Here is a 13,713-nt window from a genome sequence, read left to right on the forward strand (position 1 = left end):
GTTGGGACTGGAACTTCCATCAGTAAATAATGTAGTTGTTAAATGAGTCATCACATGAACGGTGGCTGCTTTTATAACCCTTTTTGTTGCAGTTGTTAAGCAAATCCAACTTCCCTCATTAACTTTGCTTGTTAGAAGCCACCTGGGAAGGTCACCAGTAGCAGTCACATGACCATGTGTAACTGTAGTAAATGCATGATGGTTGTCAAGCGCCACAATTTTGTGACCACGGGGACCCTGCAGTTGTCATAAGTAACTTTATAACATAAGTAACATAAGGACATTGTAACTTTGAAAAGTTGCTAAATGAATGGGTTATAAGTTGAGGACTTCCTGTAGTATGTAAATCTACTCAGCCGGTAAGAAGAGCTTCTGTTACAGGGGTGGGTTCTAAATTTTTTTACTACCGGTTCTGTGGGCGTGGCTTATTTTGTGGGCGTGGCTTGGGGGTAATGTGACTGGGTGGGCATGGCCAACTTTTTTTTTTACTTTTACTTTTAAAAGCATTTTTTCTACAACCTTAAGAGGTTGTAGAAAAAAAAATGCTTTTAGACGATAATTTGCTTTTAGGCAAATCTGCTGGGATCGCCAGAGGCTTTTAAAGGGATTTTTTCCCCTACAACCTCTTGTAGGAAAAAAAATCCTTTTAAAAGCCTCTGGCGATCCCAGCTGAGCTGCGCGATCATCAGAGGCTTTTTTTTTAACTTTTAAAAGCATTTTTTCAGCCATAGAAAAAATGCTTTTAAAAGTTTTTAAAAAAAGCCTCTGATGAGGTGGGCGGAGTAAGCAAGCAGCGACTGGGCCGGGGGCCAGTTTGGGGGCATGGCCAGCCAATCTTATTACCAGTTCTCCAAACTACTAAAATTTTTTACTACCGGTTCTTGCGAACTGTTGCAAACTGGGAGCAACCCACCACTGTTCTGTTAGGTAATTGATGGCTCTGTTTCCTTCCTGCTCTCTATATACCGATAAATTATTCTGTAAAATTGACAGACCTTCTGGAGCAGATTTTGGTTTATACTAGATTCCACCCACTGAGTTTTAGTTTTGTGTATAAACTATATAGTTAAGACAGTTTAATTCAAGTCCTAATAAATTGACAGTAAGGCTGCAGTGTTTTGCAATAATCACTTAATTTAATCGATGTTTTTTAAAAAAAGAAGTGATTAATTTGAACGAGATTCCCGATTAGTTTATTTACAACAGGGTCTTTTATAAAAGCTGCGGATACAGCCAGCATTTTAAAACATGTTCCATACTCTCACATAGGAGAAATACCTCATTTATGTTCGTATCTGATACAGTACATAGTATCATCATTTCTGCTTCAGAAATGCGGTTATTTTGATCAAATAACCTACCAGTAAAATGTTCATATTATGTATTTCTCTAAGTGGCTCAAATCCCTTTTTTTTTTTTTTTATTGAAAAGGTTTTCAAATACAAATTTTTCCCCCTTTTTCCCCCCCCTCCCCCCCTCCCTAACCCCCCCTCCCCACCCTTCCCCCCCTGTGACTTCTTCGTAACAAAAAAAACCCTAATTCATAACAGATTACTTACTCCCTCCTCAAAATACTGACCTTTACTTACTAAAAGTATTATAAATCCCCCTTTATCCATACATTTCAGAAAAGAAGAAGAGAAAAAAAAACAAAAAAAAACAAACACATTATACTATAACTATTATAAAATAACTTCTAATTTAGCATAATAGTGTTTTATATCTATACATTATTGCAACAATTCAAAACCACCTTCCACTTTAAAACTATACGATAAGTCCTACTTTAATAACATTTCAAAGCGGGCTCCCCATAAAATCTAATTTAACATTTATTCCACTCTATCCATTTCCTCCACTCCCCTAAATGTATCACTTAAAAATCCCTTTTCTTAAACTAATCAGTCTGTAGCTAGCTTATTCACCCACTGTCTTACAAATTTACCATACACAACAATTCTTGATATCTTTAATTCACTGCCCACACTACTTAAAAATATATATATATATATATTCCATTATATCTAAATAAAAAAAGAAAAGACAATAACTTTAAATTTATAGTCCATATAATATCTTCTTGAAGTCTTTCCACTGGATTGTTAAAACCAACATCCATAATAGGGTAACATAGCTTGCTGATGCAACAGTTTATTCAAGATCTCCAATCATATCTGCCCCCATCAGTAGTAAACATCTTCTTATATATATAAAAGTAAAAACAACCACCCGAGTGACATTATAATTATATTCCATATAATAATAATTGTGGGTTTCATCAGGATTATTAATTTCCATCATCGTATTGGGTAACAACCCGATCTTCTGCATGTCCCAATGTGATTCTCTTGCCTTATAATTCAAGATAATTATAATATATTTATCAACACAAAAAGAAGTTTCAAAGTAGATAATTCAAAACCATCAATTTGAGGCTCTTTCCATGTCCCAAAATTACGGCAATGCAGAGATCTGCCACTATCCTCAGGATGATATTGACCAATATGTCGCCTCCTCTATGTTTTCACATAATCATTCATATTTTAAAATCACTGGCTTCACTGTTGCTTGGGTTAGAAATTTCTATTTTTGTACAACCTATTTCTTTTTTTGTTTTCTTTTTGTGGGTTTGACTTCCATCCTAATTTTTTGTGTCTCGCGTTTCTTTTTTATCCCTTGTATATCCTCTAATTGGTTTCCATGCTTGTCCTTGCCTTGATAAGTCATCACATTAAAATCAGATGGCACTTCTCTCAAATTTGTAGATAATCCAGCTGGGGTATCCGATAAATCCAAAGGCAATTTATCTGGTACAGTCTCTGTCTTTAGTTCCAGCTCCTTCTGCTTATCCTGTATTATATCTGAAGACGTTAAATTCATTTTCAACCTATTTTGATAAAATTCTTCCGCTCTTTCAACAGTATTTAACTGGTATCTTTCTCCTTGATATCTCAATATAATACCAACTGGGACGTCCCACCGGAATTGAATATTTCTCCTTTTTAACTCAGACACCAGAAAGCCAAATTTCTTCCTTTCCATTAATATCTTAGGTGGGAGTTCCTTGTAAATCCAAATCTTTCTTCCATACAATTGCAAATTAGAATTGAAGGAATTTTGCACAATTTTATTCCTAATTTCTTTATCTGAAAAATAGATTACCACATCTCTAGGCAATTGCCTTTGCTTGGCAGTCCAGGAGTTTATTCGATAAGCTCTGTCAATCCTACAAAACACTTCCTCAGGTTGAATCTTTAAAATCCCAGCTAGAAATTCAGAAGATATTTTCCTTAAGTCATCTCTGTTATTTTCCTGCAAACCTCTAAGTCTTATTGCATATTCTGTGAAATTATATTGTATCTTTAGAACCTCTTTTTCAATCCTCTGTTGCAGATTTTCTACATTACCAGACTTTTGGTCAGCATCCATTTTAAATTTTTCTTCTGAACTATAATCCTGAATATTTAACAAATCATTTTCAATTTTTTGAATTCTATTGTCCAATTTATCTTGAATTTCATCCATTTTTGACTCTAGTAAATTAGTATTTGTATCCAACCGAATCATGAATTCTGACACTTTTAAAATTTTTTGCTGCAAAAAGTCAAACTTGGATTTCACCAATTCCTTAGTTTCCTGCTTAAATTTTTCAAGTTGCTGATTCACAATCTCATCCCTTCTTTCAATCTCCTCTAAGAGAAATTCTATTATATTAAAATCAGGTTTCTGGGACTGAAGAGTTAAAACTTGTTCCTTTAAATTCTTAGTGGGGGAATCCCCCCCACCTATTTGCTTGTCTGACTTCACAAGCCTCAGTGCCATGTTTCCGCCTAAGCAGGCTTTGTTAGAAGAAAAAAAAAAAAAAAACAAGACAAAAGACTTCCAGCCAGCAACAATCCTCCAGGGGAAAAAGAGAAAAACAAAAACAGGAGCGGAGTTTTGTCTACAAATGTAGCCAGTGGTATTTATTCCGCTACATTGTAATAATAAAAAACGGAAGAACTTTCCCTCTCAAACTCTTCTCCAGCCGCGGCAGACGCCATTTTAAAAAGAAACTTTTTTCCTCTTTCTCTTCCTCTATTCTCCTAAGTAATTTTTAAAAGATAAGTAAAATACTTGCACTTCAGTATAACAGGTCCAGCTCACATTTTCTTTGAGTAATCTGTCAAATTCGCAGGCTTGCTTTTGACGCCTGGCTCTGCATTAGCAGAGGTCTCCCAAAGCCCGGAGCAGCGGCTGGGGATATGGGGCATCTCATCCGCTCCATCCCAAAAGTAAAAGAAAAACTTTTGGGACTCTGCAGAGAGTTCTACCCACCCCTGCCGGCTCTATCTCCGTTTCCTCATGGGAACGGAGTTTTTTCGAGCCGCCGTTCCGTTGTGAAGGCGGCTCTGACAGGCAGTGGAAGCTGACGATCCCAAAGGAACGTCTGGCGGCGGCCAGCAGCAAACAGGAAGTCCTCGCTCAAATCCCTTTTTAACAGTAGTTTACATCTCAAAATCTATTTGGATGACTGAACAAATGACATTTTACAAGTCCCAACTGATAGCTCAAAAAGTTGACTACATGCTCCATAGAGCTGTAAGGAAGCGTGAAATGGATCATTCATAGCCTGCTGAAGCCAAATAAAATACTATTCTGGATCAGACAAAATATTCCAATGTAGCAGTACAGAACCCTTGGAGAATAACCAGTTCTAGGGAAGAAACAGGGAATTCTTTGGGTTTGGACAAGAATATCTACTTCTTGATAGAGCTGTGCATGTGATTTGGAAGCAGGGGAGGCAAATATCCCTAAGAGAAGTTCCAGATATTTAAGATCAGAATCATATAGATATAGATTTATTGAATGCTGCTCAGGGTCACCTTCTGTGAGATGGTGGTCGTATAAATTTGATTAATTAATAAATAAAAAATACACATTTTGTGTGTGTGTGTGTGTAAAAGAATCTCCACAATAAGACAACTGTTAGCATCAAATTTTGTGAATGTTAAAGATTATTTGAGAGAGCTCCTTCTATCTCATAGTGGATTTTTTTTGTTGTTGTGATAAATTCCAAAAAATTTATATGCTGGAGTAATTTTGGAAATATCCAATTTATAGCACCACTTCCAAAAGCATCAGGGTGAGTAGCCCAGTAGTTTAGACCATAGAAAAGAACATTTATGGCTCAGGGTTGAACTGCAGGGTCCTAAGAGTGTAAGCTCCACTGATGATATTACCTAGTTGGGTAATGAAACGTCTGCCAGAAAACAACCAAGCTCAGAGAGCACCAAGTACCTCAGTAATTTGTTTCTACAGGAAATACATGGGATCTGGGCCAAGAAAAGGTATTTTCTGCACTCAGCTCTAGTGATAGAAATACCATTTTTACCTCTTCTGCTATTCCTGAGCTTTCATGTTAGAATCTCTGTTTTTCTGCTCTCAATTTCTTGGTAATGGGAACATATCCTCATCCTCAGGAAAAGAACATTATTGAACTTTTTCTTTCTTAGCTCCAGTGAAAGGAGGCTTTTCATACATTTCCCAACTTTTCCCATCCCTAAACAGAAAATAGTGAAAAAGAAGATTTCTGTTTATGCTGCAGATATTCATTTTAAAGAAAACTATATTATACTAAAAAGTATGGACAATACTTTTCCTTGCAATGAAAAAGTTAATGCTTGAAATCAGTATACTTGTTATGACCAAGGCTTCCTGAGTTATTAAAACACACGAGTAGTCCCAAAAACCTCTTTTATTGCAACAGCTGTGAATTACGTTCATTCACAGCTGAGTCCCAATTAGTTGCAAAAAGTCCTTTGGGAGAAGTCTTTCGGGATAATCACCAACCTTTATCTCTCTTGACATTCTGCCAAAGACCTACTTGGCAAAGCCACACGGATTCCAGAATCAAACAGAGATGCCGACTGGGAACAGAATTAACAATGTTGCTTTCCTGCAAAGTGCCCACCTGCCTTTGCTCCTCTTTTAGGCCTTATGGGAGGGGCTAATCATCTCCAGGCCCTTTGTTTTAACTATTCGTGCCTTCTGGCAGCTCTGCGCATGCGCGCACTAGGAACAGGCTTCTCCTGTTCCTCTGCCTCTCTGCTGTCTGACTCTGGAGGCTCTGGAGTCCGCACATCACTCCCAGATGGCCCTGGCCCCATCTCTGCCTCCGATGCAGAGCCCTTGTCCGGGCCTTCCCCAGACTCCAGGAATGACCCATGTTCCTCCCCAGCCTCCTCACTGTCCGACTCCGCTGCCAGCTCCGCAGGCTGCTGGCGGACCACAACAATACTGTACAGGTAGTCCTCAATTTACAACCACAATTGAGCCCAAAATTTTTGTTGTTAAATGAAACATTTGTTAAGTAAATTTTGTCCCATTTTACGACCTTTCTTGCCACAGTTGTTAACTGAATCACCGGTTGTTAAATTAGTGACATGGCTGTTAAGTGAATCTGGTTTTCCTGGTCACAAAATGTGATCACATGACCCTGGGACACTGCAATGTTCATAAATGTGAGTTAGTTCCCAAGCGGCTGAATTTTGATCACATGACCATGGGGATACTACAATAGTCATAAGTGTGAAAAATGGTCACAAGTCACTTTTTCAGTGCCGTTGTAACTTCAAACAGTCACTAAGTGAACTGTTGTAAGTCGAGGACTACCTGTACTTTTAGTTTTGTAACACAAAAGAATAGATCCCTGAAAAAGATATGGAAAAATTTCATAAGTACTGAAACAAGTGCATTCCCTGCCTAATATTGCAGTAGATGGTTTTAGAATGGCTAAAATGTCAAACTGCTTTAGCTTTTTCCTGCATTTGGGTGAGAGTTGGTGTGCAATTTTGAGGTCCTCCTGAACTCACTCGAAGAGCAGGTGGCAGCTGTGGCAGTTGAATAGGTTTGTCCTGTGCACTATGTCTGCCTGTTTCTGGATTGGGAAGCCTTGGTCCAAAAGTGCAGCACCAGGGTAATTGATGCTTTGCAAACTTCACTGGCTCCCTTCACTGGATCCCTTAAAGGCATCCAAGAATGATTGAAGGGGCTGCTGATCTCTCATTGTTTCTGCTCATCCCACCAGACTTAGCAGGGAGGCGTATTTCAGGCCCTTTCCATCAAACAGGGCCATCCTGAAGAACCCATGAATTGTGCCTTTTTTGTTGCAGCACTTGCCCTGTGCAACAGCATCCCTCCTGAAATCTAGATGGACCTGATTCTGTTAGCAAAGCTGGCTGAGGAATTGTGGGAGTTGAAGTCCACAAGTCTTAAAGTTGCCAAGATTGGAGGCCCCTGCCCTAGGCATTTGGGCAAGAAAGTTAGGGTAGCTCTCCTGGGAATGCAGTTTGGGAGTTTATTGTTTCAACCTTGAGCATCATAGTTACACGGTGGTGATGGTTTTGACTGCATCCACTGCCCAGAGTCACTGGAAGACTTTTAATGGAAGGCCTTTTAAATCATATAAATCAATTAAGCTATTGTTCAGCCTTATATTAATAGTTGTCCTAATCTTATTGCTGGTGCAAAGGTGTTTAGGTTCTAGCATCTAGCTGACTTTTGTTGATTCTGTTTTCAAGATAGGAATATTTGGAATTCCTTCCTTCCTTCCTTCCTTCCTTCCTTCCTTCCTTCCTTCCTTCCTTCCTTCCTCCCTTCCTCCCTTCCTTCTTTCCCTTTAAACATCTCTGAGAAATTCCTATTTCATTGTTTTCTTCTTTTTACTCCTTGAATAACAGTATTGTTTTCTTTATTTAGATATTATTTTTGAGATTGGGCTAGAATATCTAGACACAATTAATTTTGGAAAGCAAAAATAGATCTGACTTGTACTTGTATGGAAGATGTAACTGGGAATTACTAGGATGGAAAGTTTAAAAGTTAGGAAACTACTTTTGCATTTTTGTTAAACAAACTGGAGGGCTATAACTATGAAGTCACCAGGATCTGAGCTTTACTTGATGGAGGCTTAATCTGATTTTGTAGCTGGGAATTGCCTTTTTGGCTTAATTCTTGCCAAGTTTTTTCTTTGAGCATGTATTTATATCTGAATTGTAATATGCAATTCAGTGTTATTATGCAGTGTTAGTGCCTAAGCATTTGGACAATGAGCAGAGTTTTGTGCAATGGTTAATGTAAAGTCTTAAATTACAGTTTTTCCACAATTATATCTACAAAAATCTCATTTCGTAACTATTCTGTCAAGAAGCTAATCATGCTTCCTTTAACCTGGCTCACACAGCTAACCATAATTTCTTAAATAATTCAGTTGTCTGGGTTTACAGATCAGAAACAGGATCAGCCCAAGACAAGAAATTTCCATCTTCCAAGACCTTCAATTTTAGGGAGTTGTGCTGATCAGTCTTCAGACTGGCACGCTGAGAATACTGCTGTGACTGGTCTGTATTTTGTGGTTTCAACCACTTGAGATTAAAGAAACAAAAATAGTTTGAGCTTTGAGCCAAGAGACAAAAAACATAGGAAATATTTCTAAGAATTAGGACTTTCCCCCCCTACTTTAAAGAACTATCAAGAGGAAGACTTCTCTATTGTGTAATAAGAATAAATATATGTTTGCATTAATGAATTTCTAACATATTACAAAACTTTCATTCAGTTACATAGAATTGAAAATAGAGTAATAAGGCCCTCCCTGACCTGCACAGCATCCCTGATGCATACTTTCCTAACCCATGCAGCATCTCTCACATATTTGCACATACCATTCATGGCCTGCACCATCAAGCACCCCCTTCATTCACTCTCCCACCTGACAGTAGCCAGTTACCTGCCTGCTGGCCTTGCACTTGCAACTTCCTAATGCCTTCCCAGCAGTGAATGGGGAAGCTGGCAGGAATTCGAGGGAGTGAGGGAGTTTTCTGATACTCCTTGCCAGTTTCCCACAAGGAAACTCAGTGTGAAGCCAGTAGGAAGGTCAGAGGTCACTCCTGCTCCCACTGCTTTTTTGCGCCCCCTCTCCCCCCCCGTCATTGTGTTTCTCTGTTCAGATAAAATCATTTGAAAAGATAATCCAATGGGGCATGGCTTGTTTAATTTCTGATAAGTGAAAAATTAAATTAATCCTCGACTTTTAAAAATGCCTATTTTGCTATGCCTGTTTTATTGCTGGGAAGAAATTGAATAGAATAAGAGTTCTGGTGGCACAGTAGTTCCTTGATTCCTTGATTTCTCAGCTAGAGGGAACACTGATCAGCTCATAATGCCATCAGCAATTAAAGGATCAGCAGCAAAGACAATCACAGGTTAGCTGAGCCCCCTTGAAGGACTGAAACTGTGGAAACTGTGGTGGTGTTGAAGCATCCCTAAAATTCTGCATAAGGAAATTGCGGAGCTAGTAGGGCTGATGATTTTAGGATATTGCATTACATTTAGGCACATTTGAAAATAAATGCACATTGTTTTCCTTTCTTGACTAACAATGCCAGCTGCAACAATAAAATTATAATTCACAAAGACTTTTACTTACTACTAGGCAAATCTAGAAAATTTCTAGTATCAAGCTATGAAACAGGTAGCATTAAGCCACATATTGTATACTTTATTTTCTTTCATGGATGCCAGTTATCTAGTTTCTGTTTCTGATAATTACATCAATTTAACCTGCAATCCAAGATTGAAATCATATTTTGCCGCAAATCAGGTTAGAGGCAAGGATTTAGCACATTTAAGGAGGGAAAAAGCACATTTGAACCAAGGCTCTAGTTTGCTTGCTTATATGAAGCCATAATCTGATGTTGGATCTCATACTTGAGAATACAGATAGCAAATGATTGGCAGGATGTTTTTCTTGTCTTATTAAGATTAGTAGTGACTTGTTCCTTTGGTTAGTACTAGAATTAAGTTTTGTTTGTACTGTAAGAATATATAATTGGTAGTTCAAGTGTTTCCATCCTTCCCTTGTAGACTGATAGATGATTCAACTGTCGAGCTGTTTTTTTCTTTTATAATTATTGTCCTTTTTATTAATAATTACAGCACTGTTTCATACTGATTTTTTAACTCTCTAAAATTAAAGGTTGAGATATTATTTAAAACAATATCTTTGGGTTCAGAGTTTGGCAATGCATTGTATTTACTAAAGTTTGAATGGTATGAAGATCCTGAAATGTCTCTTTTAGCAAATGGGGAGAAAATTCCATGATTAACAGATAACTGGTAGATGCAATAATGATACTGTTATAAGACTTGAGAATATCTTTTTAAAATTTTGCGGACAATTTTAAATGGTCTGTGTTGATTAAAACTTTGATTTTAGAAAGTTACAAATGGACGAAGGGTTGAAATAAATTTGAAATAAGATTTTGGAATTAATTGCAAGAATGCAAAAATTATTTTATTTTGAATTCCTTTTTTAAGCAAACATAATAAGATAAGACTTAAGAATTGGATACTAGAAAGAACTAAAGATTATAATAATGGAAAAATGACAGGCCACAAGAGTGATCTACAAAAGTCTTAATAATTAAAAGGATATACAAATAATAAACCAAGAGAGTGATCTGGAAAACATTTATATAGATACCCATCTTATAACGAACTCTGGGTGGCTCCAAATCAAAGTTGGGAGGTTTTTCAAACATTATTTGAAGGAACTGAAAAAGAAGAAGTAGAAGGAAGAAATATAAAGTTGCTTTATTTGATCAGAGGTAAAATATACATAGTGTTATCACTGGTAACCCTTAATGGACTTTTGCTGACATCAGGACTGAAATGACAATGGTTTGTTTATAGATAAGACATAGGATATGGGAAGAAGATATCATTTATTGCATTTTAAGAAAAGGTGATAAGTGACTAAAATTGATTATACGTGTGATGAAGGGGGAAGTCACTTCTTTACATATTTTCTTTTTTATTATATTCTTTTTTCTATCTTTTTATCTTTACTATTTTTTTCCCTTTATGTCTCAGCTTATTTGAAATAAAATTTGGCGACCCTTCCCACATTATGTTATCTTTCTCTATCTCTCTAAGAGACACATTCATAGAGAGACAAGAATATGTCTTTTATGCAGAGGCAACATGGGATTTGCTGTTGGCAGGTACTATAATTTTAGCTGTAAACTCTTGATGAGCTTTAAGTTTGCAGATTGTTGGTTGTGCACTAATGCTTTTCTTCATGCCATTGGGTACTCCTAAAATCAGGCTATGAGAGTCATAATGTTGTAGAAATACTAATATTAACAGATATAATGCTTCTGTCTAAAAGTGCTCTTTAGGTTAGTGTGGTTTGTTTTTCGTTAACAGAGAACTCAACTGGTCCCTATTAGCACCCTGTACAGGAAATTCTTTAAGACAAATGATGCATGAGAAAAATGACAAATAAAGGTCTACCGTCTGGTTCTGTGATTCTTGCACTCTGTGTGATGAGTACCCTATTCATTGTGGGTAGATGAGCTCACGCTTGTATTATTAAAGCTACATGGTGCTCCCTGTGTGGGCTGTAATACTTGAACAATGTACCATATAATTTCAAGCAATAGGTGGTGAAAGTAGACCTGAATCACTTGAATAAAATCCAGAGATCAACTGTGTGATCTGTATCTTTGTTAGATTTTATTGTGCATGTGTGCGCTCACACAATGCACAGATAAAATACCTTATCTCAATGATAGTCTAAATATGAATGTCATAAAATTGTGTAAGCAACACAGACATACTGAATTGACTGTGGGAAGGCTTTAAGAAAGGCAGGCAATATGACATCTACTTCTAGATCAATTTGCCAATTTTTTTTTTTTTTGGCAACTTGAGATAGTGTAAGTGCCATTTACTTTATTTAATGTATTTATTGAGTTGTAAAGAGGCCCAATTAAAAAAATATATTCTGGGCAGTATAAAGTATTAGTATAAAAAGAGATAAAGCCATCAGGTGATAACGGAGAATGCAAATGGTCTCCCATAGGATCAGAGCCCTTCAAGAACTCCAGTAGGTTGTGGGTGAAAGGCCAAATTTTAAAGACTTTTTAAATTAAGGCAAGAGTGGCAGACATGTGAGTATTATGGGGAATGCCGTTCCAAAGGTGAGGAATAGCGACAGAGGAGGCATTCTTCTTGGATCCCATTAGATGATGACCCTGTTTTAATGATGGGACCAAAGCAGTGGTGAAATGTAAAATTTGTTACTACTGGTTCTGTGGGCGTGGCTTGGTGGTGGTGGTGGGTAATGTGACTGGGTGGGCATGGCCAACTTTTTTTTTTTTTACTTTTAAAAGCATTTTTTCTACAACCTCTTTGGCCGAAGAGGTTGTAAAAAATGCTTTTAAAAGCCTCTGACGATCCCAGCTGAGTTGCCTGATCATCAGAGGCTTTTTTTTCTTTTAAAAGCCTTTGACAATCCCAGCTGTGTTGCCTGATCATCAGAGGCTTTTTTTCCTTTAAAAACATTATTTCTACAACCTCTTCAGCTGAAGAGGTTGTAGAAAAATGCTTTTAAAAATAAAAAAAAAAGCCTCTTGATGATTGCGCGGCTCAGCTGGGCATGATAGGGGGCAGGGATTTTTGCTACCGGTTCTCTGAACCACCCATCACCATTGCTACTGGATCAGGTGATCCGGTCCGAACTGGGAGCATTTCACCCCTGGACCAAAGACTGCTGACTTATCAGATCGAACAGAACAAGATGATAGGGAGATAGATGTATAAATGGTATCTTGACAGGTATGGGTAGTGAAGCAGAGTACACGTTTATCCCTGTTTAGACTGCTATTTAACTAACTTCTCTTTAGTTTTGTTTTTTCACTTTGCTGAGTACTTTTACAATGCCATATATTCATTATGGAAGAACTATGAACATTACCTTCCGTTTTAAACATATACTGTAGGAAATCCATTGCTTTATGGAGGTGGACTTTAATTATCCTGAAGCTCATCTGTGAGAACATATGCATACAGAAAGATGAAAATAAACGATGATATGAACGCACACGTTAGCTAGGTCCCCTGGCAAAATTTTTTAAAAATTCCCTGGGGTCCATCAGATTTCAATGATATATGCGACTATACAAAAGGTCATGGGATAATGATACCAAAGTAAAATCTATAATGTTGTCTCACATTGATCTTGGAATTGATTTGTTTCCTCTCATGCTGAAACATGGGCTGATTATGACAAACTCAAATAACAGGATAATGCTAAATGTTCATCAGTGTTGGACACTCTTCTCCATCCTTATTAAAACCTCCTTCTTTGTACAAAGCACCAAAATTACCTATTATTTTTTTTTTGCATGTATTGAATGGAAAATTGTTCTCTTTTTCAGCCTTTTTTTCAACTTATAAAATTACGAAAACTTGGGCTTAGCGATAATGAAATCCAGCGACTTCCGCCAGAGATAGCAAACTTCATGCAGCTGGTAGAACTTGATTTGTCTCGAAATGGTAAGCATGAATATGTGTAAATCTCTATTAGGGCTTTTTTTACAGCACGGTTGAAAATGAGTCAGCCTTAATTATTGCACTATAGAATTAGTTGGCAATTATGTATCTCTTCTTACTCTTCATGACTGACATGGAAAAACAAACTATTAATGTCCAAATGAAAAGCAAATGAAGGGCCTGCCTAACGTAATAAGTTCCCATGTTAGCTTGGCATGAAATTGGTTCTGTCCATCCTTCCTTTGTTTGAATAGATCTTAAGACTGGCCCAAGCTCTGCATTATGATTGCCTTTTTTATGCTGGCCTAACTGTGGCATGCAGAGTTTGCAACA

At 37.3% G+C, this 13,713-nt stretch overlaps 1 protein-coding gene across 1 annotated transcript in view; it reads left to right on the plus strand.

Moving 5' to 3' along the window:
- LRRC1 (leucine rich repeat containing 1) overlaps positions 1-13,713 on the plus strand; it is a 91,041-nt gene that overhangs the window by 22,171 nt on the left and 55,157 nt on the right. Inside the window, exon 2 of the mRNA XM_034436714.3 lies at positions 13,266-13,383. Coding sequence (XP_034292605.2) covers positions 13,266-13,383 — 118 coding nt within the window. The remainder of the gene's footprint in view (positions 1-13,265; positions 13,384-13,713) is intronic.

Source organism: Pantherophis guttatus, chromosome 1 (assembly GCF_059756535.1).
Source record: "Pantherophis guttatus breed Tessera chromosome 1, ASM5975653v1, whole genome shotgun sequence".
Lineage (NCBI taxonomy): Eukaryota > Metazoa > Chordata > Lepidosauria > Squamata > Colubridae > Pantherophis > Pantherophis guttatus.